At 32.1% G+C, this 21,761-nt stretch overlaps 1 protein-coding gene across 1 annotated transcript; it reads left to right on the top strand.

Moving 5' to 3' along the window:
* Nucleotides 1-9,254: 9,254 nt before the first annotated feature.
* Nucleotides 9,255-9,671, top strand: LOC112748122 (snakin-2-like). The gene is made up of 2 exons (XM_025796331.1): nt 9,255-9,326; nt 9,477-9,671. The coding sequence occupies exons 1-2, from the start codon at nt 9,255-9,257 to the stop codon at nt 9,669-9,671; spliced, it is 267 nt and encodes an 88-aa protein (XP_025652116.1).
* Nucleotides 9,672-21,761: the final 12,090 nt, after the last annotated feature.

Below are 21,761 nucleotides of genomic sequence, written 5' to 3'. Positions count from 1 at the left end.
CATCATAATCAAACATAACCAAGCTCAACATCAAAACCACAATTATATATAATCATATTTCAATCAAACCTCATCATAATAATAATTCATTATATTCACATTTATCACAAGGATAATTATCCTCAAGCCATGAGCGAGATAAAACCACTGTCCTCACCATAATTGAAAATTGAACTGAAGGAAATATTCAACCTTCTATCCAATTCCTGATGTGACAAGAGGGGGAATCCTCAACCTATCTTGTCCATCTCAATACAAGAGAGGAAATCCTTAACCTCAACTTGCCTATCTGTGAGCGGAATAAAGCCACCGTCCTCACTGTGGGCAGGACGAACCACCATCCCCACAACATATCCAAAACCTTTATAAAGATCATTTTTTATCTCCCCAATTAATCTTAATTAAAAATATAATCCTTTTTCATGGTTAATCAAACTCATATCAGTTAATTCTTTAGTTCACTTTTATTACTTTAGATTTCTCTAGAACTTCACGTAAACATTATCCTTAAATAAAAAATTAATCAAACAAAACTCATTTCCATTTAATCAAGTGCCCAAAACTAATTTCAACTTCATTTCTTTAGTTCAAGACTTTTCCAAAAGACTCGAAAATCATTTCATTGAATCAATCAAATTCAATTGATTTTAAATTCATTAAAAACTTCTCAAAACATAATTCTTCAAATCTAAATTTTCCAAATAAAGCTTCAAAATAAAGATTTTAGTGTTTTATGAAAATAAAAATTAAAAACCTTCATTTAAGTCAACTCCTTTTTAACATAAGCCTCATTCTCACCCTTTCTTAATCCCAAAACCCTTAATTTGATAATTAATTAACTTTCTAATTCCTCAATCAATTATACTTTTTTTTTTCAGGTTAATTACTTATATATATATATATATATATTCTTTTCGTTATTAATCAAATCAAGTAAGTTAAGCCACCGAACAACTTTACAATTCAACTCAACCAAATAGAAATGCATTTGATTTTAAGAAAATTATCACACCAACTTCAACTCCATGTGATTTTAAGAAAATTATCACACCAACTTCAACTCCATGTTAAACTTATTTTAGTCATCCCTTAATTTAAATTCATTCAAAACTCACAAGGACATAGCCCTTCAATCGGAATTAATCAAGTTAAACTCTACAAAATATCTAGTTTTTATAGACATAATGATCCTCATTATCTTTATTATTCAATTTCATTCAATTCTTATTAAATTTTGGTAGCATTTCCCCTAAAACTCGGACTTTTTCACCCTTTAATGGTTCTTTCCAAACCAATATCTCTCAACGATTTCCAATAAGAGCATCCAGAATCTAAACAATTCTCAATATATACCAATCAAACCATTCAAAACATTCAACGATCCTTAGCATATACCAATCAAACATAATTAAAAATTTCAACAACCAATCATATTTTCAACAATAAGAAAATCAAATCAATCACAGTTCATAACCACAAACAATCCACTTCATCAATTAATCTCACAAAGCAGCCATAGTCTATTTGCAATTACTCATTTAAATTTTATTTCTTAAAAATCCAAAATCGCTATCCAGTTCCATTTATTCAAAACAGATCAATTTAATACATAAGACTCACATCATCACAAAAATGCATTTTTCATATCAATATCAATTTATAACAATTCTTTGACATAAAATATGTTTTAAGAAAAGCCCTTAACTCAATCGTGACTCAACTACTTACAAACTCCCTTTTATCTTTATTTCGCAGCACGGTATCGAATCCGACCGTTTTTCGAAGCAGCAACAGCCACAAAAAAGCAGAATGCAACAACAGTAACTCAACCCTAAGACATTAACGTCACAAAATCATCAACAAACTATAACAAAATACTAATGGTGAGTGTTTCGGAATAAGAAAACTTACTGTAACTAAAGAGGAATGATGGAATAGAGGAGCCACTACAAGAAAAAAGTTGAGTACCATCAGATTCGTCAAATAAATCTGATGGTAATTAAGTTACCGTCAGATTTTTTGTCGGAAACAATCGGACGGTATAAACCTCGCCGGTAAATGTTTACCGTTAGATATTTTTTGTTCGACGATAATTACCGTCGAATTTTGCGACGGATTACCAGTTCGAAAAACCAATTAGTTACCGGTGAATTTTTCCGACAGTAATGTTGGCGCTAAAAGATGTTGTTCCACGCCATATTACCGTCATTTTTTTCCAACGGTAATTTCGACGGTAATGTCAATTTTTTTAAAATTTGAAATAAATGATAAATTTAAATTTTGAATTAAAATTTTTTCACACAATTAGTGGTTAGTTCATAAATAATGAAAAGTTTTTATTTAAAATAAATAATACAATATTCAAATAAATTAAAAGTCAAGTACATCAAATAAATACAAAGAAACAATAAATAAAAAAACTAATATCTACAGATCCAGGTAGTCCCGTGGTCCTGAGTCGGCAGCACAGAAGGTGGTGATGTTCGCGTGCCACGAGCAGAACCGTTGCCACCAGCAGCAGTGCTGCCACCAGTAAGGTCGATGCTAGCGGCGCGCATTTGGGCTTGGTTCACCTCCATCTGAGCCTTTGAATGTCTACGCCAATGTGGCCTCACGGTCCAACGACTTCGACTACACAAATTGTGCTGAAATACAAAATTATTAGAATGCCTAGTAATGATATGTAAAACGAATATAATAAAGTTATTAACAAAATTAAAGGAACTACATACCATCCTGGCCTTAATCTTCATGAAGGTCGCCTAGCCGTTGTATACTTGGACGACCTGGCCGATGCCTTGTTAGCTTTGTTGGCAAGACGCCGATGCTTGAAACCCTCATTGGCCTCCCAATGAGCTAACAGGGCCTTCTTTACCTCCGGTCGGAGATAACCCGTCCGCTAGTCCCGCCCATGACGAACATCATCCAGCATCTTCTGAAGCCACTGACCCATTCTGTGGTCGAATATCTTCCGGATGGCCAGGTCGTGCTCAACATCCCAAATGAAGTGTAGCTGCAACAAAGAAACTTTAAAATTAGTTAAGCAAGATAGAGGATATAAACTAGTTAAAAAGGTTTGATACAGAAACAATGAAAGTAATTACCGCCCATTTCTCAAACTAGCGCTACCTGGTCTCAGCGGAAATCTTTGTGTAGTTGGCCAGGACTGGTCGTACATCAGCTTGATGACATTGGTCATCTTTTGAGTACACGCGTTGAGGTTCGGCAAAAACCTAACAACAACCCACAAACAATAATCAACCTAAATCCACCCAAATCAACCTAAATCCAATAAACATGAATCAACTTTCAGGAATCATAATCATTAAAACTAGAAAATAATAACCATCATTTCAAATCAACCTAAATCCACTAAACAGGAATCCATTTTCAGGAACTTTTAGCAATAACAGGAACCATAATCATTAAAACTAGAAAACAATAACCAGCATTCCAAATCAACCTAAATTCACTAAACAGGAATTCATTTTCAAGAACTTTCAGCAATAACAAGAACCATAGTCATTAAAACTAGAAAATAATAACCAGCATTCCAAATCAACTTAAATCCACTAAATAGGAATCAATTTTCAGGGACTTTTAGCAATAACAAGAACCATAATCATTAAAACTAGAAAATAATAACCAGCATTCCAAAGCAACCTAAATCCACTAAACAGGAATCAATTTTCAAGAACTTTCAGCAATAACAGGAACCATAATTATTAAAAGGGATACGTACTATTTTGGTTCCTAAGGTTTAGGGTCAAAATCAAATTCATCCCCAACGTTATTTTGAATTTAAAATTGTCCCCAACGTTATTTTTGGTATTAAAATCGTCCTTTTGACTTATTATGAACAAAAATACCCTCCACTATCACCACCACCTTTACTACCACCACCATCTCCCTTACTCCAACCAAATACCAATAATCAAATTCAAGAACACAATAGTCAACACCAACAATAACACATTATTCAAATTCAAAAAAAATAATCTCAAATTCAACAACAAAATCAACACACAACAATAATGAAATAAAAAAATAACAGATGCAGAAGCAGAAGCCAAAGCAAACGCAAATGCAGAAGCATAATTGGAAGTCAAAGCAGAAGCAGAAGCAGAAGCAGAAGCAGAAGCAGAATCGGCGAGGTGCAACGGCGAGGAGTAGTGGCGAGGATGCAAAGTGGCGACGAGGTCAGTAGCAGCAACACCACCGCCACCACCACCACCATCACCTCCCCGATGATGACGAGGAACACGAGGAGGGCAAGGGCCAAGCGCGTTGCTGCGAGGGCGAGTCGCAGCGCTGGCAAGGGTGACTTGCGGCACTGCAAGGGCCACGGTGAATCACGGCGCTGCGAGGGCAACAGTGAGTCGCGATGAAAACGACCAGGCACGACGAGGCTTCCTTCTCTCTGTGTCTCTACTTCTCTTTCTCTCTCTTCTGGAGATGTCAATGAGAAGAAGGGGTTGTGATGAACACCCCCTCATCTTCCCTTCTCCCCTTCCTTTCCCCTCTTCCTTCCCCCCTCCCCTGCATTCTTTCCCTTTTTTTTAGTTTTATAATTTTTTTATTAGAGGTAATTTAATAATAAAATTAAAATTTTATTAAAACGGATGATTTTAATACCAAAAATAACATTGGGGATGATTTTAAATCCAAAATAACATTGGAGTCGAATTTGATTTTGACTTTAAACCTTAGGGACCAAAACAATACTTATCCCTTATTAAAACTAGAAAACCATAACCAGCATTCAAAATCAACATAAATCCACTTAATAGGAATCTATTTTCAGGAACTTTCAGCAATAATAGAAACCATAATCATTAAAACTTGAAAACAATAACCAGCATTCCAAAACAACCTAAATCCACTAAATAGAAATCAATTTTCAGGAACTTTTAGCAATAACAGGAACCATAATTAGTAAAACTAGAAAACCATAAAGTATCACATGGGCATTGAATGTGATACTTACCTTATGCTGCCATCATGATAAACGCGCAACTATACGATGGGAGGTGGTGGAGGGGAATTAGATGCTTCCTCACTTCCGTGGATGGACTTCGGGGCTGCGGCATCCGTTGCTAGAGTTAGCGTCGCCATGGATGCGGGCTGCTGAGCTGTAGAAGACGGCATTGTCACCGTGACCAGAAGCATGTAGTTGAGGTTAGGGACCATGATGAACGGCTGGTCCGCTAAACCCGCAACCTGTGGCGTGACCAGGGTGGTCGGAGTAGAGGGAGAGGATCTAGAAGTTCCGAGGGTACCGGAAAAAATTCTCCCTCTACCATGACCACGGCTACGAGCACGACCTGCAGCCTGATTTGTAGCACCTCTTCCTATCGTCATGTCTGCATATATCAAATTATCAAATAATCTCAGCAATAATTTCTCAGCAAAATAGTCATCAACACAACAATTAACGCACTTAGACAATTCCAAACACTTCAAGCATTCAAAATCTAATGTATTGAATCAAACATAACTTAATCAACCTAAATCCACTAAGATTAGAAAACTAAACTGGACGAACTTTTAAACTGATTCAAAATTAAAAATCTAATTCTACTCAAACCTAAACTAAATTAAACTAAAATTAAAAAATTATCTAACAATCTCAGCAACAATAATGCAGCAATTAACACAATTAGATAATGTCAAACACTTCAAGCATTCAAAATCTAATGTATTGAATCAAACATAACTTAATCAACCTAAATACACTAATATTAGAAAACTAAACTGAACTAACTTTGAAACTGATTCAAAATTAAAATTCTAATTCTGCTCAAACCTAAACTAAATTAAACTAAAATTAAACAATTATCAAACAATCTCAACAATAATTTCTCAGCAAAATAGTATCAACACATCAATTAATACAATTAGACAATTCCAAATACTTCAACTATTTAAAACCTAATGTATTGAATCTAACCTAACTTAATCAACCTAAATCCACTAAAATTAGAAAACTAAACTGAACTAACTTTGAAACTAATTCAAAATTAAAATTGAAATTCTATTCAAACCTAAACTACATTAAACTAAAATTAAAGGATTTGGAAAAGAGTTGTTCAAGAACCCGTAATGAAGAACACAGCAAGAAATAAGAGAAGACTTGGATGTTGTAGTGGTGGTCACCAAAGTTGCTGTAGTGGCAGATGGTGGTGGCAACAGATGGTGGTGACGGCGATGAAGAGAGAGAGAGAGGCAGGGGATGAAGGAGAAGAAAGAGGGGGTGATGACGACGGAGAGCGTGGCGACGGTGGTGCTCTCAGCGGCGACGGGAGGGGGCAGAGAACGGAGGTGGTGGCGGTGATGAGAGAGAGGGTGAAGATGAAGAGGGAGTGTGTGAAATTCGAAATGGGGAAGACGACGTTCGCGCTTTCATTTAAGGCACCATTACAGTCGGGTTTATCGTTGAATTAATCTGACAGTAACGCTTTTCGTGTGCCTAAAACACAGCATTTCATTAAACATTATTACCGTCGAATCTTTCCGCCAGTAAATCCGACGGTAGTTGACAAAAATTTCTTTTTTTCCTCCAAATATTACCGTTTACGTTACCGTGGAAAATGTTGTTTTGAAGGTAATATTTTAGGGTTACAAATTTACTGCCTAATCCGACGAAAATCTCGTCGCTAACGTCCAACGCTAAATCCGACGGTACTCAACGTTTTTTTTTTGTAGTGAGCAGTAGCTCCGACGGTGGTTCCCGCGACAATAGAGCCATACCGGGTGACCAAAAACTCCGGCAGCGGTAGAAAAACAGCAACGACAATGCTCCCCGCAGCAAGCCCTAGCAGCGGCGGTGGGTTCTCGCAGCTCCACAGCGGCGATATGGCTTCGCGCAACTCCCATGGTAGCGACGGCTGCAGCAGTTGCTTCGAGTGGCACCAACGACGGCGATGGAAGCTCTGGCACTGACGGCGATGGCCTCCTACTCCCTCCTTGTCGTGGTCTCCCTCTCTCTCTCTTTCTCTCTCTCTTGCGGTTCTGTTTCTCCATCGGGCTCCTTGGCGGCGTTCTCCATTGACGGCGACGATGAAGACCTCGATGTCAGTAGCTCCTCGCGGCTCTCTCTCTCTGGCGGCGACGGTGGCAGTGACGCCCACCATCCCTCCTTCCTTCTCCTTCTCAGCTTCTTCCGTTCTCGCTCTCTCTTGATCTCTTTTTCTTTCTTTCTTTCTTTACTGTGGCTGGATGTTAGGGAGTGGCGATTAGGATAGTTAGGGAGTGAGGTGAGTGTTTGAAATTAGAGTTAGTGTGGGTTGATTTGGAATTAGAGTTTTAGATAGTGTAAAATTTTTTTAATAAAATAGTATAATAGAGTAGTAAATTAAAAATCAAATTTAATCGAATATAATTAATTTTAAGGATATTATTTATTTATTTATAAATTCATCAATTAATTTTAAATACCTACTCTAATTTAAAAATAAAAGATAAATAAACTAATTTTCTTTTATTCATTGAATAAACTTTAAATTTTAATATTTAAATTAAATGGTATAAAATTTTTATAACTTTGATTTAATTATTTTTTGTAAATTAATAGAAGATATTAATTTAGTTTTGTCAGATATTTATAACCGTTGTGCATTCAGTTTTGTCAGATACACGGTGGAAAGGCAGAGTTTTGTCCGTGCAAGAATTAGAGATTAGTTTTTTTTTTTTTTGGTATACAGAATTAGAAATTAGTTAGTAATGATGTGAGAATTATATTTTTGTGTTTGGGCCAGGAAAATATAACAATTTTTGGGCACTTAAGAAAAAAATAAAATTATGGAGACGTTAAGACAAATTGAATTTTTTTGTGATTTGGACTAGACACGTGAAAGGACCATGAAACCCATCTTTGTTTTTCTTTTGAGCGTACCAGACTATCCGGAGCTCTTTTTTATTTTTTATTTTTGGAATGTTCACAGTTTGTATTTACCGAAGGATATTAATTTGTTTTGTTTTTATCGAATTTAAAAAATTTAAAATAATTTTATATATTAAATAATTTTTAAATTTAAATTTTATATTTATTTTTATTATATTATTTTTAAATTTTAAAATTATTTTACCAAATATAATTATTATTATTTATTCTTATTAAAAATTATTTTTAATTTGATTTATCAAATATATATACTATAACTTTTAGAAAGTTCTTCTTTAAAAATTAGCTTAATAAGCTATTTTTAAAAGTAAATTTTACCAAATTTTTATATTTACAATTTCTTTTTTGAAAATACTAAATGTGAAATAGTGTTTTGTATATTGAAATGATCCATTTAAAAAAGTTAAAAAAATTGAGCTACTTGTTTCAAAGAAAAATCCAAACCCACCCTAAAGTGTTGTTTAGTTATTCATTTTAAATTTAAATTTAAATTGAAAAATGTGAAAAGGCCTAGGTTATCAAAGATTTGAATAAAGAAAAGTATACGTAGGATAATTCTTTGATTCCAGTTAGTAAGATAAGGGGGTCGGATCTTGAACTAAGAAATAGATTCTAGAAGCTAAAAAAGGGTATCCTGAGCAATTTCGATAATCGGGTTCATTGATAATGCCGTTCATGAGCCGGTAAAGTCGATATCAATCAACTGGGATCGGATCTAGCCGGAAGAGGGCCCGCCCGGAAAACTAGACCCGATGTCGGAGTAGGATTCCCATCTACCAGTTGCTAACCTATCACTGCAAATTCAATCAAGTTGAAATGCCACTCTTTAAGCCAAGAAAAAGGGCCTTTTTCATGCCGAATGGATTCTATCTTGACTGGTGTCTGCGGATCGGATCGGATCGGATATGGCCGAAAATTCGATCCGATCCGCACAATTTTCATCAATCGAATCGGATATGATATCCGCACTTTTTAGTGCCGGATCCGATCCGATCCGTGCGGATCGGATCGGATCGGATCGGATATTGGATATATTCGCATAATTAAACCTTCTCTTTTTAATCATATTTCAATGTAAAAAAATTCAATAAAAATATTTCTTTCATACTTTTCAACTTATTTATTCGTAAAATATTTTTAATCAAACTCTTTCTAAATAACAAAAATAAAATAATACAATATATGAATAATAATTACTAACTAAAACATACAAATAAGTAAATATAATACCAAATATATATATTATTTATTTTTTAATTATTATTGTGCGGATCTGCGGATCCGCGGATCGGATACGCAATCCGATCCGCAAAGGGTGCGGATCGGATCGTATCCGCAATTTTCGGATCGGATGCAGATATTTACTGCGGATCTGCGGATACGATTCGATCCATGGACACCCCTAAGTATATGGAATGAAGAGGTTATTAGTCAAAAACTAAACAAAATCACATTAATTTATATTAATAATTAATTAAAATTAAAAAAAATTAAAATTGATTAAGTAAACCTAATTAAAATCTATAAAAACCTTCATGTTCTCTCTTACATTAACTTACCCACCTCCAACAAGACCCTTCTCTCTCACCGCTGTAGCGGAGCATGTGCTGCAAGGTGTCGGTTATCATCTCGTCTAAACCTCTGCCGCAGAGCCTATGGAACTTGCTGCCAGTGCTGCAACTGTGTGCCGCCAGGCACCGCCGGCAACCAAGTGTGCCCTTGCTATGCTAGCTTGACCACTCACGGTGGCAAGCGCAAGTGCCCTTAATTTCAATCGATTACTTAATTAAATTCATATATGTGTATATTGCTCCATCACCACGCTCTGAATAAACTCATGGAAGAATAATAATTGTTTACTCGTTTTTTTTGTTCAATCCTTGCTGAATCAATAATCATTATTGTGCAAATTTGGTGGTTTCTTTTTCTTTTTATTTTGTTTATATATGTACCTTAATTTGCTGTATGATTGTATCAATTATGTTATTAATAAAAGAGTTTACTATTTTATGTCGATATTGTTTTCTGCGTTTTGGAATATTAGGTGTTGTTTTGATGATTAAAGAGACTGCAAACTACACACTTGATCTTTGACAAAAGGAGTCTTTGAATAATTACAGAAATATAAAAAAAAATATCCATTTAATATAAAAAAAAAACATCCTAATACTTAACAAAAAAAAAATATCCAGTTATATTTTAGCAAAAATAATTAAATATTTATAAAATTTAAAAAAAATTATGAAATTCTTAAACAAATAGAGACATTCACATTTGTAATACAAAAAAATTCGAAAAATATATAAAAGAACATCTATTTAGTATGAAAAAGAAACATTCTAATATTTAGCAGGAAAAACATATATATATATATATTAACTCGTAGAGATTTTAGATTCACCCAAAAATATTTAGTTGATTTTTGACTAATACCCTTTTGGTTCCTAACATTGTTGCAAAATTAACCTAAATCTAATTTTGGATATAATTTCGAAAAAATGCCACATTTTTTTTACCGATATTGAATTTTGATTGGAATCACAAATAATGTTACATATAAATTTGTTATTGTACAAAATTGGAGCATGTTCGTTAGTCGTTACATATATTTTGGGGTAATTTTTTGATTTTTTCTTTTTAATTAGAAAGTGGTTTATGTTTTCAAACAATACAATAAAATTAATAAGCAATTAATTTTTAACAGATATTTGTGTTTTTTTTTTTTAATAAAAAGAGTATATAGAACATTATTATTTTGTGGAAGATTTGGTATTTCACGTTACATGTTGGGACTGTTGTATAATAATAATAAATACCTGTGTAATTTTTTTTAGATTAAAGCTGTACATTTTTTAGTGGAGTTAATAGTCAAAATCGTCCCAAAAAGATATCCCGATCTCCATTTTTGTCTCTGAAAGATAAATTTAATCAAAATTATCCTCGAAAGATTTAAAATTAATAACGTTAGTCCCTCCATCTATTCTGTCACTAACGACGTTAACTTTGGTAACGTGGCACGGTAGTTTTTTTTTTTTCATGGGCTGTTAAGCCCAAAAAACAAAAACATATCCTAACTACCCATAACCCGACCCACCCGTACCCACCCTTAAAATCCTTCCTCAATCGTCTGAGTAGCTTCAAGTCTCCATTCCCATCTCGCTGCAACACAACCTCCGCCACCTATCAAGCGTGTTAGAGCCCCTGCTCCACAGCTGCTGCCTCTCTCTACTATCGGTTTGGATTAAGTCTTTCACATTTGGAGAGAGATCTGACTTACTTTGGAGTTTGGATTTTGGAGGTCGTCTATGTGAAAACAATTTTTCTTCTCTTTGTCGCTTTCGTTAGGGTTATTTAACAAATATTCTTGGTGCTTAAGCTTATATCTCACTCCTTCACCACACTGGTATGTTTCATCGTTGAAACTCCCTTTTATTACTACTATTTTATATCGTGTGAAATTTTCATTTTTTGAAGCTGTTGTGTCCAAAGATTGTGCCTTTTTTGGGGCATATCAGGTGTGGTGGTGTGATCATTCATGGTACACTGATCATGCGCTTTTGTTTTTGTGTTTTTGATTCTAGTAATTTTTTGGTTTATCTTTGGGTTATATTTTTGCATGCTTGGTTTTGTTCATAGAACGAGATCTTATCTTTGCTTAAACATTAAAATTGAACATTTTCTCTTGGTTAATTATTTTGCATGTTTGAGATTGTGATGATGCTATGTTGATTCCTTTGTTTATTTTGACATGCACTGAATTGGATTGGGGGTGGAAAGCGAGCACTATACTATTGATGCGGCGGCGGTGGCAGCAGCTGTGGAGCGGGGGCTCTAAGACGCTTGATAGGTGGCGGAGGTTGAAATTTAGGCAAGGCATGGTATCTCTGCAACATCCGGCGACGACGGTGGTGGTTACTGGAGACGTGCGTAGCATGAAGCTTGAAGAACCACCATTGCGGGGGTTGTGTTGCAGCGGGACGGAATGGAGGGTCGAAGCTACTCAGAATCTCAGATGGGTTGAGGAGGGATTTTCGGAGCGGGTACGGGTGGGTCGGGCTATGGGTAATTAGTGTTTTGTTTCTGTTTTTTGGATGACCAAAAGGACAAAAAAAAAAAAAAAAACTAACATGCCACGTCAGCAAAGTTAACGTCGTTAGTGACAGAATAGACAAAGGGACTAACGTGATTAATTTTAAATCTTTCGAGGACGATTTTGTTTAAATTTATCTTTCGGAGACGAAAATGGAGATCGGAGTATCTTTCAGGGACGATTTTGACTATTAACTCTTTTTTAGTGGTTGTCTTTTTTTTCTTTTGGTAAGTTTTTAGTGGTTGTCTTACCTTAGGAATTAAGACCACCGTGTATTTTCTAGTCATATATTCATATGAAGTTCGAAGCCCATCCATTGGCCTAACTCCACAGGTTTTGAACAACCTACTTAGCCCAATACTCACCAAAAAACAATTAAGCTAATTGACATGGTTAATCACATGGCTAATCACAATTACACTACAGACCCCTGCTGATTCATCTGAAAAAGCTGCTGCAAGGTCATTCCACCAACTATCCAATTCAACCACAGCAAATGCGGTTGTCAATATGGGATGAGGACAAATCAGTGACATCACTTCTACATGTATGGATGTTATTTAATATCTATACCATAGCAAGACCCGATTTATTAATGTGTTTTAGAAATCTAAACGAAGGGTAGGATTAGGAACTGTTAAACAGATTTTCTGCAAATCAAGAGCGAAAGATTCTAGTCATTGCAAAAAAATTCTGGGTTGGCTCCATATCTAATTTTTAGGAGCCAAATCTACTCTTTTTGTGGACACTAATTTAACATACATCAAAGTCCTTTTTTGTCGCGAGAAAAAAGCGAAAATTTTGTTATTTTTTTAATGATAAACTTATAAATACAAAAGGATAAAGTTTGAGACAATTTTGTAAATATAAATAATGCTTTAAATTAAATAAAGAAGACTAAAAAAGACATAAATGAAATAAATTACAAAACAAAGAAAATAAATTTTGCATAACAACGTAAATTTGCAGAAATATAAATTGGAATTTACAAGAATAATGGAAGAAAAGATGGAAAGAAACCTATAGAAATCTAATTTAAAAATAACAAAGTATTAAAAAGTCTCTAGGATATGAAAATTTGTGAGAGTGTTTTTGAAAAAAATTTTTAACTTCGAATTTATTGTTTGCCACTTTATTTATAAGCATCTCCGACCAATCATGTACTGCCACCTGTCGATCTGAAAATGACTCAGGAAATAACCGTTTCCGTCAAATATAACTTGATAACTGTCCCGTTCATAAACTTTAAGAAAAAACTACCTTTCCATTTAGTCAAACAACGATTAGGAATCGAATCTCTTTCCAATACCATGCATTGATACCATCTTGAGTGTTCTACAAATCGTTGACATACAAACAACGATGTTTAATTTTTTCATCGTCTTTCTTTCAATCGAATCCTTCTTCGATCTAAAAAGTCACCAAGTCAAACTGAACGTATCGATATTTTTTGTCGATTCTCGACATTTACCTTGTCGAGTAACAAATTGTCCCCTTGAATCGACCATTTATTTGTTGTTTCAAACAGAGAATGTGTCGATTGAAAATTGATTCTTTCCTTTTTTTTTTTAAATCGATCAGAATTAACCCAAAACTTGTAACTGAAATTACCTTAGTAATTGTTCCTATTATTATGACCATTAAATGCGCGTCCTATCACGCACGTCTTTTCACTACTCTCATGCTTTTTTTTCCTTTAAAATAAAAGGCAAAAAATTTCTCTTTTTCTTCACTTACAAATATTTTGAACTCAGCTAGATAAAGAAAAATTCCCTGAGATTTCTTTACTTCATTTTTCTTCCTTGTGCTCCGTTTTCACCGTTAGCTTTACCTTCAATCCACAAAAAATTTTTTCTTTATCATCTTCAATGTTGCTCTTGAAAATAAACGCCATTACTTCAGCTAGTATCACCCATCTTCGTTTTATTCATGTATCACATTCATGAATTTTAATCTTGTTTTGATTTTTTTATATGGGTAATCCTATGATATAATTTGTATTTTATACTATTTTATTCCTAAATTTAGATTGTCTGCTCTCAAAATAGATCTTTTCAATTGTATTTTATGATGAATGTTATTTTGATTATGATAATGAGGTTTTTTATTACTATTATTTATTATTATTTTTTTAATATAATAGCCATGACATCTGAAAGAGTACCTAATTAAACAAAGAAAAAGAACCCAAGGAAAAAACTCTTAGAACAAGCTTAAAAGTTCTATCTAGGAATTTAGACACTATTATCGAATACCCTTTTGACTTCACTAATGTAAATACAATCTTTTTTCTTTTTGTTGTCTTGGACCAAATGCATTGTTTTTTAAGCCTTTTATTGTCCCCTTCACTTATTGACGAGGTTTTTTTCCTTTTTCCCCCTTTACCAAACCAAGATCTCCTGATAAAAGATTATATTTATATGGCTCCTTTTGATGACAATACCCGTACTTTCAAGAGTCTACTATAGCTAAGTTAATAGATAATTGAGTATGCTATGAAATTGTTAGGATCTCATATAGATCTTTATGATCCTGGCCTGTAAATAGATTCTTATGGGCTTCTAAGATCTCTTTTATATCATGACCAATCTTCCAGTTGGTTCTAGAAGTACCACATGAGTGGATATATAGAAATCCAAATTCGCCGAATCACTTATGTTATGATCATCTACAACCTAGGTCTTCTTGTTCCTTCATCTGACTTATGTTCTTCATGTAGCATTCAGATCGAATGACTCTATGAAATTACGTCGCTACTTATGCATAGTTCGGATAACGTAGGAGACATCTCTATTTTTTTTATTAAACTACTCTTCCACCTTAGCCCATAACAACAATAAAGAAGTCTTGTGACCCACAAATTCAGCCCAACAGAATACATAAATTCAGTTACAATTTTAGTCTTTATTATTTTATCTTATCTTATCTTTAGTTGTTCTTATATTATCTTTATTTGCTTTTATCTTTCTTAGGCCAATACTATATATATATATATATATATATATATATATATATATATATATATATATAGTTTTACCTTCATAATACAATTCAATTCAATCAATCAAGAAATACAAAGTATAATATTCTTCCTCTCTTCTTTTCTTATTCTTTCACAATTTTATCATGGTATCAGAGTCATGGTATTCTCCTTGAGGAGGATATATAAGTTATTATTTTTTCGGTGAGAAATCACCATGCTCCTTTTTCAACTTCCTCCTATAATGAATAATCAATGTTCCAATTTAGTTCAAAATCCAACCAATCTCTATTACGTCCATCCAAGTAAAAATCCAACATCAATCTTGGTTACACCTGTTCTAACCGGAAACAACTATCATTCATGGAATAGTTACTATGGCCTGTCTGCGCCTTCTTCTGGCAGTTTCATCTGTACCTTCTTCTTCTGAGAGTTTCGTAATGTCTGCATTCTATTTCGACAGTTCAATTTGCATCTGTTTTAGCAGTTCCATCTGCACTCTTATTGCACTCCACGCGCCCTCTATTTTTTATCGCGCTCTACGCGCCCTCTGAAAATCACTCTTATTGTGCCATACACACCCTCTGAAGATCAATCCTATCGCGCTCCTTTTTTTTAAGATTGCTGCTTGCTCTCTCTCTCCCTCAAGCACAGCATCTCCTTTTATATTTTTGTCGTTGACAGCTCTAATTCCGCCGCACGCATCTCCCTCTGCGTCACCATGTCAGACGCGTCTTCCTCAATAATTTCATCGGAACTTATCCAAGCTGTAGATTATTGACAACTTCCATCCACCAGCTTGTTGGGCGTATTAAACTACTCTTCCACCTTAGCCTATGATAACAATAAAGAAGTCTCGTGGCTCACAAATTCAACCCAACAGAATACATAAATTTAGTTACAATTTTAGTCTATATTATGTTATCTTATCTTTATGTTATTTTCTTATCTTATCTTATCTTATCTTTACTTTTATCTTTTGTAGACAATGCTCTATGTATATTTAGTTTTACCTTCACAATTCAATTTAATTCAATCAATCAACAATCAATAAAATTTTTTTCATCTTTTCTATTCTTTCTCAATTCAATCTTTAGAATTACTACTGCTTAACTTTCAATTCGTCTGTGACCATTAAATGAAATATGAATAACTTACCCCCTCTTTGAAACAAGGGATGTCTCTGGTTTTATCGTGTTTGAAACAATTTTGTTTTCTCCATATTATTATATATCTAGCAGGCGAATATAAAACACATGGATACAAGTTATGCTGTGGAATAAAAAGAGAATTTTAAATTGGGTGAGAAGAGGTGAAGAAAAGGAGTTAGAACCTACATGTGTTATTTTTTTTTGGAGACTTACTTGTCCTTGAACTTTTTTACCATACGATCCAACTAAGCACCGTTATGAACATTTGGGGAGTCTGACTTCCATATTAGTTCATCTTATTATGCTCTCAACCAGCAGTTAGAGAGACCTCTTATTCACATATTTAAAAAATGAGGAATGAATTTGTATTTTTCAATCATAAAAAAATAATTTATTTCTGAAAAAAATTATCAAAGACTTCTTTGTCTTTTACTCTAAAATTTTGTATTTAACGTTAATGATATTTAAATGCAAACTAATGGCAGTAAATTTTCTTTTTTAGCTCAAGGGAAAAAACAGTCAATCACATCATCAAATTAAATCTCTGGTTAGTGGCAGTGGGCACCAGTGGTGTGTGGTGAATGGTGATGCTCCTCCCCTTTTATTCACACTGAAGCTCCGAACCATCAAAGAGCGCAATGTGCTAATGTAATAAACCAGCTACTTCACTGTTCTAGTAAATCAAGACCTTACATTTTTAATTTTGATTGATCTAAAGATTCATAATTAAAAGGATATTATAATTTATACATTACAAGTGATATTTTTAGAATTTGAAATTCAAGAATACAGAAAATTTTGAAAATAGCCTTGTTTAAGGTGTTGTAATTTGCAACATTTTTATATTTTGGATAGTATTTTTCAACTAATTATAAAATTAATAAATGACCAATAATAATTTATGAAAATTCGTGTGACTTTAAAGTTATGGGTTGAAATAATAAAAACAATCACTGATATATTTATTAGATTAGGTTGCGTACATTATATTCTTTAAATACGTTCTTTTTCGAACCATACGTTAATGCAAAATATTTGTGCATTGATTCTCTTTTAATAATATAAAAATAAATTTAGAAAAAGTAGTAATAATAATAATAATGATATGAAAAATTTTTATTGTTAAGAAGTATTATTACTATAAAAAATGATATAAAAAACAATGTTACAAAATCAAGAGTTTATTTGTTTAAAAAAATCAATGGCTTAGTGGTAATTCTCACGTTATTTTTTCTTTAACAAACTAAAATTTACACATTGCAACGCTAATTACTAGAGTTTACTAGCTACCTCGTGTGTTAAATTGGTTTATTGATATTTTAATTGAATTATTTATTTTTAAAAATTATAATTGCTAAAATACAATTAGATAAATGGGAATATAAGTATTTTTTCGTTTATGTTTCCTTAATTTTTGTGTATAATTTCCACTATGTATTCTAGCTGCTCGAATGATAAAAGTATACAAAAATAATAATTACTCAAATCCGTTTTTAAAATTTTTAAAATCGAATATTGTAGTTTCTCAAGTTTTAAAATACACAAATAATTTATAGAGTATATTTTTATTAGACAATACAGTCTCTCTTTCTTAGCCATTAACGACAATTATTGATGTGAAACATTAACTTACACACATAGCCATTAAATATTCACTTGTGTGATTTAAACAAATCAATTCTCAAAATGAAGTACAAAACAATTTTAAAAAAATTTAAAAAATCTCTAAAAAAATTAAAAAAATTTAAAAATAGACCCCTTAAATTATTTATATATAATTATTTTTAAATTAATAAATTTTAATTTTTAAAATTTTTTATTTATTTATCTCAAATTTAATTATTTTTATATATATAAATTTTTTTATGTATTTTCAAACCCTAAATTATAAATTAATTTTAAAAAGGAATTAATTTTCTAAAAAAATAATTTAAAATAAATGAACTGATATTTATTTTTATCATATAAAATATTAATTTAATTTAATTTATAGGTATTATATTTTATGATTTTTTTAATGATGGAAAAGAGAATGGACTAGTGTAATTTGGAGAAATAGAATAACTTTCATTTAACATAAAATTTTTCACATAAACAATTAAGAATATTTGTGAAAATACTTATAAAGTTAACAATTTAAAACTTGCATACAATGCCAACTAAGTCATCTATGAAGTCAAATTTATAAGTTTTTGTCAACCACGAGGATGATTTATAAAATTTCAATTTAAAACTCCTAATATTTTACAACATTTGAAGAACAAATGTCTTGATAAATTCAAGTGTTTTGTTTATGTTTCTTTAAAAAATTAAAAATTTACTGGTTGTAATATTGCACAAAATAAGCTTGTAATTAAAGTTATTTGTGCTACCATAATTAGTAATTATGTCCCAAAAAAATAAAATTTTTTCACTTATGAATATTTTTTAAATCTATTTGGTGTCAATATTTTAAGAATTTAGGCATATAAATAATGATTTTCATAAAATAATGATCTCTTAAATTTAGTTGTTATTATTATAATTTCTATATTATAATTTCATAAGTTAATAAGTTAATAATTGAATAATGTTATTTCTGACGATATTTTAGTGTTAATAAATAAAATTATCTTTTAGTATATATTTTAATTTTTGTATTTTTATTTATTATATATTTTTTAACAATATTTTATTATTCTAATTAATAAAAATATTATAAGATGTTAACTTTTGAAAAAGATTAAAAACATTTGAAAGGACTGTTTTAAAATTTTTAAAATTTGTTAAAGACTATTTTAAAAAAATAAGCAAAGCCCAATCCTAGTCTTAGGGAGATCTCAACAACCTCCCTAACAGAAGGGAACATTTATCCACTATTAAATATTGAACTATTTTAAAAGGTGGTTATTGACTCTACATCTACATTTATAAATACGATGACCCCAGGTATTCTTCAAATCCAATCTAGTGAATCTACTATGAACTTACTTAAAATCTTTGCTAACTTAAGTATCAGAGTCTGTTGTAGGTATCACTCCCACCTCTATTCATAGACAACTCAGACGATTCATTCTCACTAAAAAACGTTAGACAAACCACCAAAGACGTTTAGACCTCACGTTCAAATCCAAAACAATCCAATTTCTGCCTTTCATATAATCATCAGAACAATAATTATAGCGTTAGTTTTTTTTTTTAATGAATAATTTTATCAATATTCACAAAATTCATGAGTACAAAAGGCTGTTTTTCCAAATTTCATTTATCGTGTATGATTTTAATATTGAGATTCTTTATTCAACTAGTAAGTGTGTGTTTGAATTACCATTTGCAAACAAAAGTTTGTATAAAATTGATTTTGTAAAATTGATTTTGATCAAAAGTGAGTTGGTATTAACGTGGTTTACAGGGGTGGCAATATATACTCTACCCGCGCGTACCCAACCCGACCCCACCCGATCGGATAGGGTTGCCAACCCGATCCGCAGCGGGTAGGGTAGGGTGCGGGTTGAGCCTCAACCCTACCCGACCAACCCGTACTTTATATATGTTTATGTTATATACTTATATAAAAATATGTTTTAAGTGGATGTTGAATCAAAGATCTCTCACTAAATGCAAAAGATCATTAACCACTAAAAGAAAATCATTAATTGATAATTTAATTTTTTTTAAGTAAAAATTAGTTCTATTTTAAATTATCATCAAGTTATATAATAATGTTGTATATTTTTTGTAACCCGCGGGTAGGGTCGGGTACCCGCGGGCATAGTTATCAAAACCGACCCGGCAATCGACCTGGCCAGGTCACTGGGTCATTGGGTCATAGGTTCAACCGGTGGGTCACAGGTTTAACCGGTTAACGCGGTCATAATTAAATAAAAATATAAAATTATAAAAATAAAATTAAAATTAAAAGTTAAATACATGTTTTCAAAAAATATATTAATGATAATCAAATATCAATTCTTAGATATAATTTATGGTATAAAAACAGATAATAAATTAGTCACTAATACAAAATACTTTCTCAATTTAAATGAATAAGAGAAAATAAAAAATAACACAATCAATATCAATATGTTTGTATATTATGTGTTATTACTTGTGTTAGTATCTATGTCAATCTATATTTAAAAGAATAAAAATAAATAAATAAAAATTCATTCAAATTTTATTATATATTTAATTTTTGTCACCTATATTAATAAGAATCAAGATGGCACACTGGTAAGAGGAGGTGCCATATTCTTACCTACCCAAGTTCGAATCTTTCTTGTTGCATTTTTGGAGTTGTGAACAGGGTGCTCCTACGATGGTTTGGTTTAATGCAGTTTGAGTGCGAACTGGCCGGTTTTCAACGGGTTTGACCACCGTTGACCGGTTCAATTGCAAGTCCGGTCCAATACACTAACCGAACCGGCCAGACCACCGGTTCATCGGTTTCTCGCCCGGTCCGATCCGGTTCTGATAACTATGCCCGTGGGTTAAGAGCGGGTATACGTTACCCTATCCTACCCATTGCCACCCCTAGTGGTTTATGTTTGGTAATTTTTATTCAAAATGGATTATAGTAAACTAAATATTGTTTAGATTATATTATTCAAAATCACTTTTAGATGAAAAATTATAGAAAATGACATGAATTTAAATAATTATTTTATGTTATTTTATAATTTTATTTTAAATATTTAAATAAAATTTAATATTTTTTTAATACTCTCAATATTCTTTGGTACTCTAATAGGATTAATAGAATCATAATACAAAGTAAAAAAAATATTCCATACAAAAAAGAAATAACAATAACGTAAAAAAGACTCATATAAAAAAATCAGAAATTTTATAAAAATAATAATATATATAAGAGAGTATTAGAAAAAAATATTATAAAAAAATAATAAACATATGAATATGAAGGACATAATTGGTACATAAAATATAAAGTTCAATCCAACATGCAAATATCAACGGAAAAGCTAGAATTTTTAGCTTTTGGTACGTGGGTTGAAGACAGAAATCACTTTTGCGTTTATATTAATAAGAATCAAGATGGCACAGTGGTAAGAGGAGGTGCCATATCTTTACCCACCCAAGTTCGAATCTTTCTCGCTGCATTTTTGGAGTTGTGAACAGGGTGCTCCTACGATGGTTGGGTTTAATGCAGTCTGAGTACGAACCGGGTGGGTTTTTAATGGGTTTGACCACCGGTCCGGGTGGTGCGGGTAGGGTAGGGTTGAGTTTATATAAAAATCTCAACCCGCAGGTAGGTTTAGGGTTGGATCCAAATCCTACCCTACCCTACCTATTGCCACCCCTAGTGGTTTATGTTTGGTAATTTTTATTCAAAATGGATTATAGTAAACTAAATATTGTTTGGATTATATTATTCAAAATCACTTTTGGATGAAGATGAATTTAAATAATTATTTTATAATTTTATTTTAAATATTTAAATAAATTTTAATATTTTTTTAGTATTCTCAATATTTTTTGATACTCTAATAGGATTAATAGAATCATAATACAAGTAAAAAAAATATTACATACAAAAAAAAATAACAATAACATAAAAAAACTCATAAAAAAATCAGAAATTTTATAAAAAATAATAATATATATAAGAGAGTATTAGAGAAAAATATTATAAAAAAA

Source organism: Arachis hypogaea, chromosome 15 (assembly GCF_003086295.3).
Source record: "Arachis hypogaea cultivar Tifrunner chromosome 15, arahy.Tifrunner.gnm2.J5K5, whole genome shotgun sequence".
NCBI lineage: Eukaryota > Viridiplantae > Streptophyta > Magnoliopsida > Fabales > Fabaceae > Arachis > Arachis hypogaea.
This window is presented reverse-complemented; position numbering and strand designations above follow the sequence as displayed.

Coding starts and splice junctions, on each gene's coding strand:
- LOC112748122 (XM_025796331.1), top strand. CDS start 9,255: ATGCAGATATTTACTGCGGATCTGCGGATACGATTCGATCCATGGACA. Junction 9,327..9,476: donor TAAGTATATGGAATGAAGAG/GTTATTAGTCAA, acceptor ACCTCCAACAAG/ACCCTTCTCTCTCACCGCTG.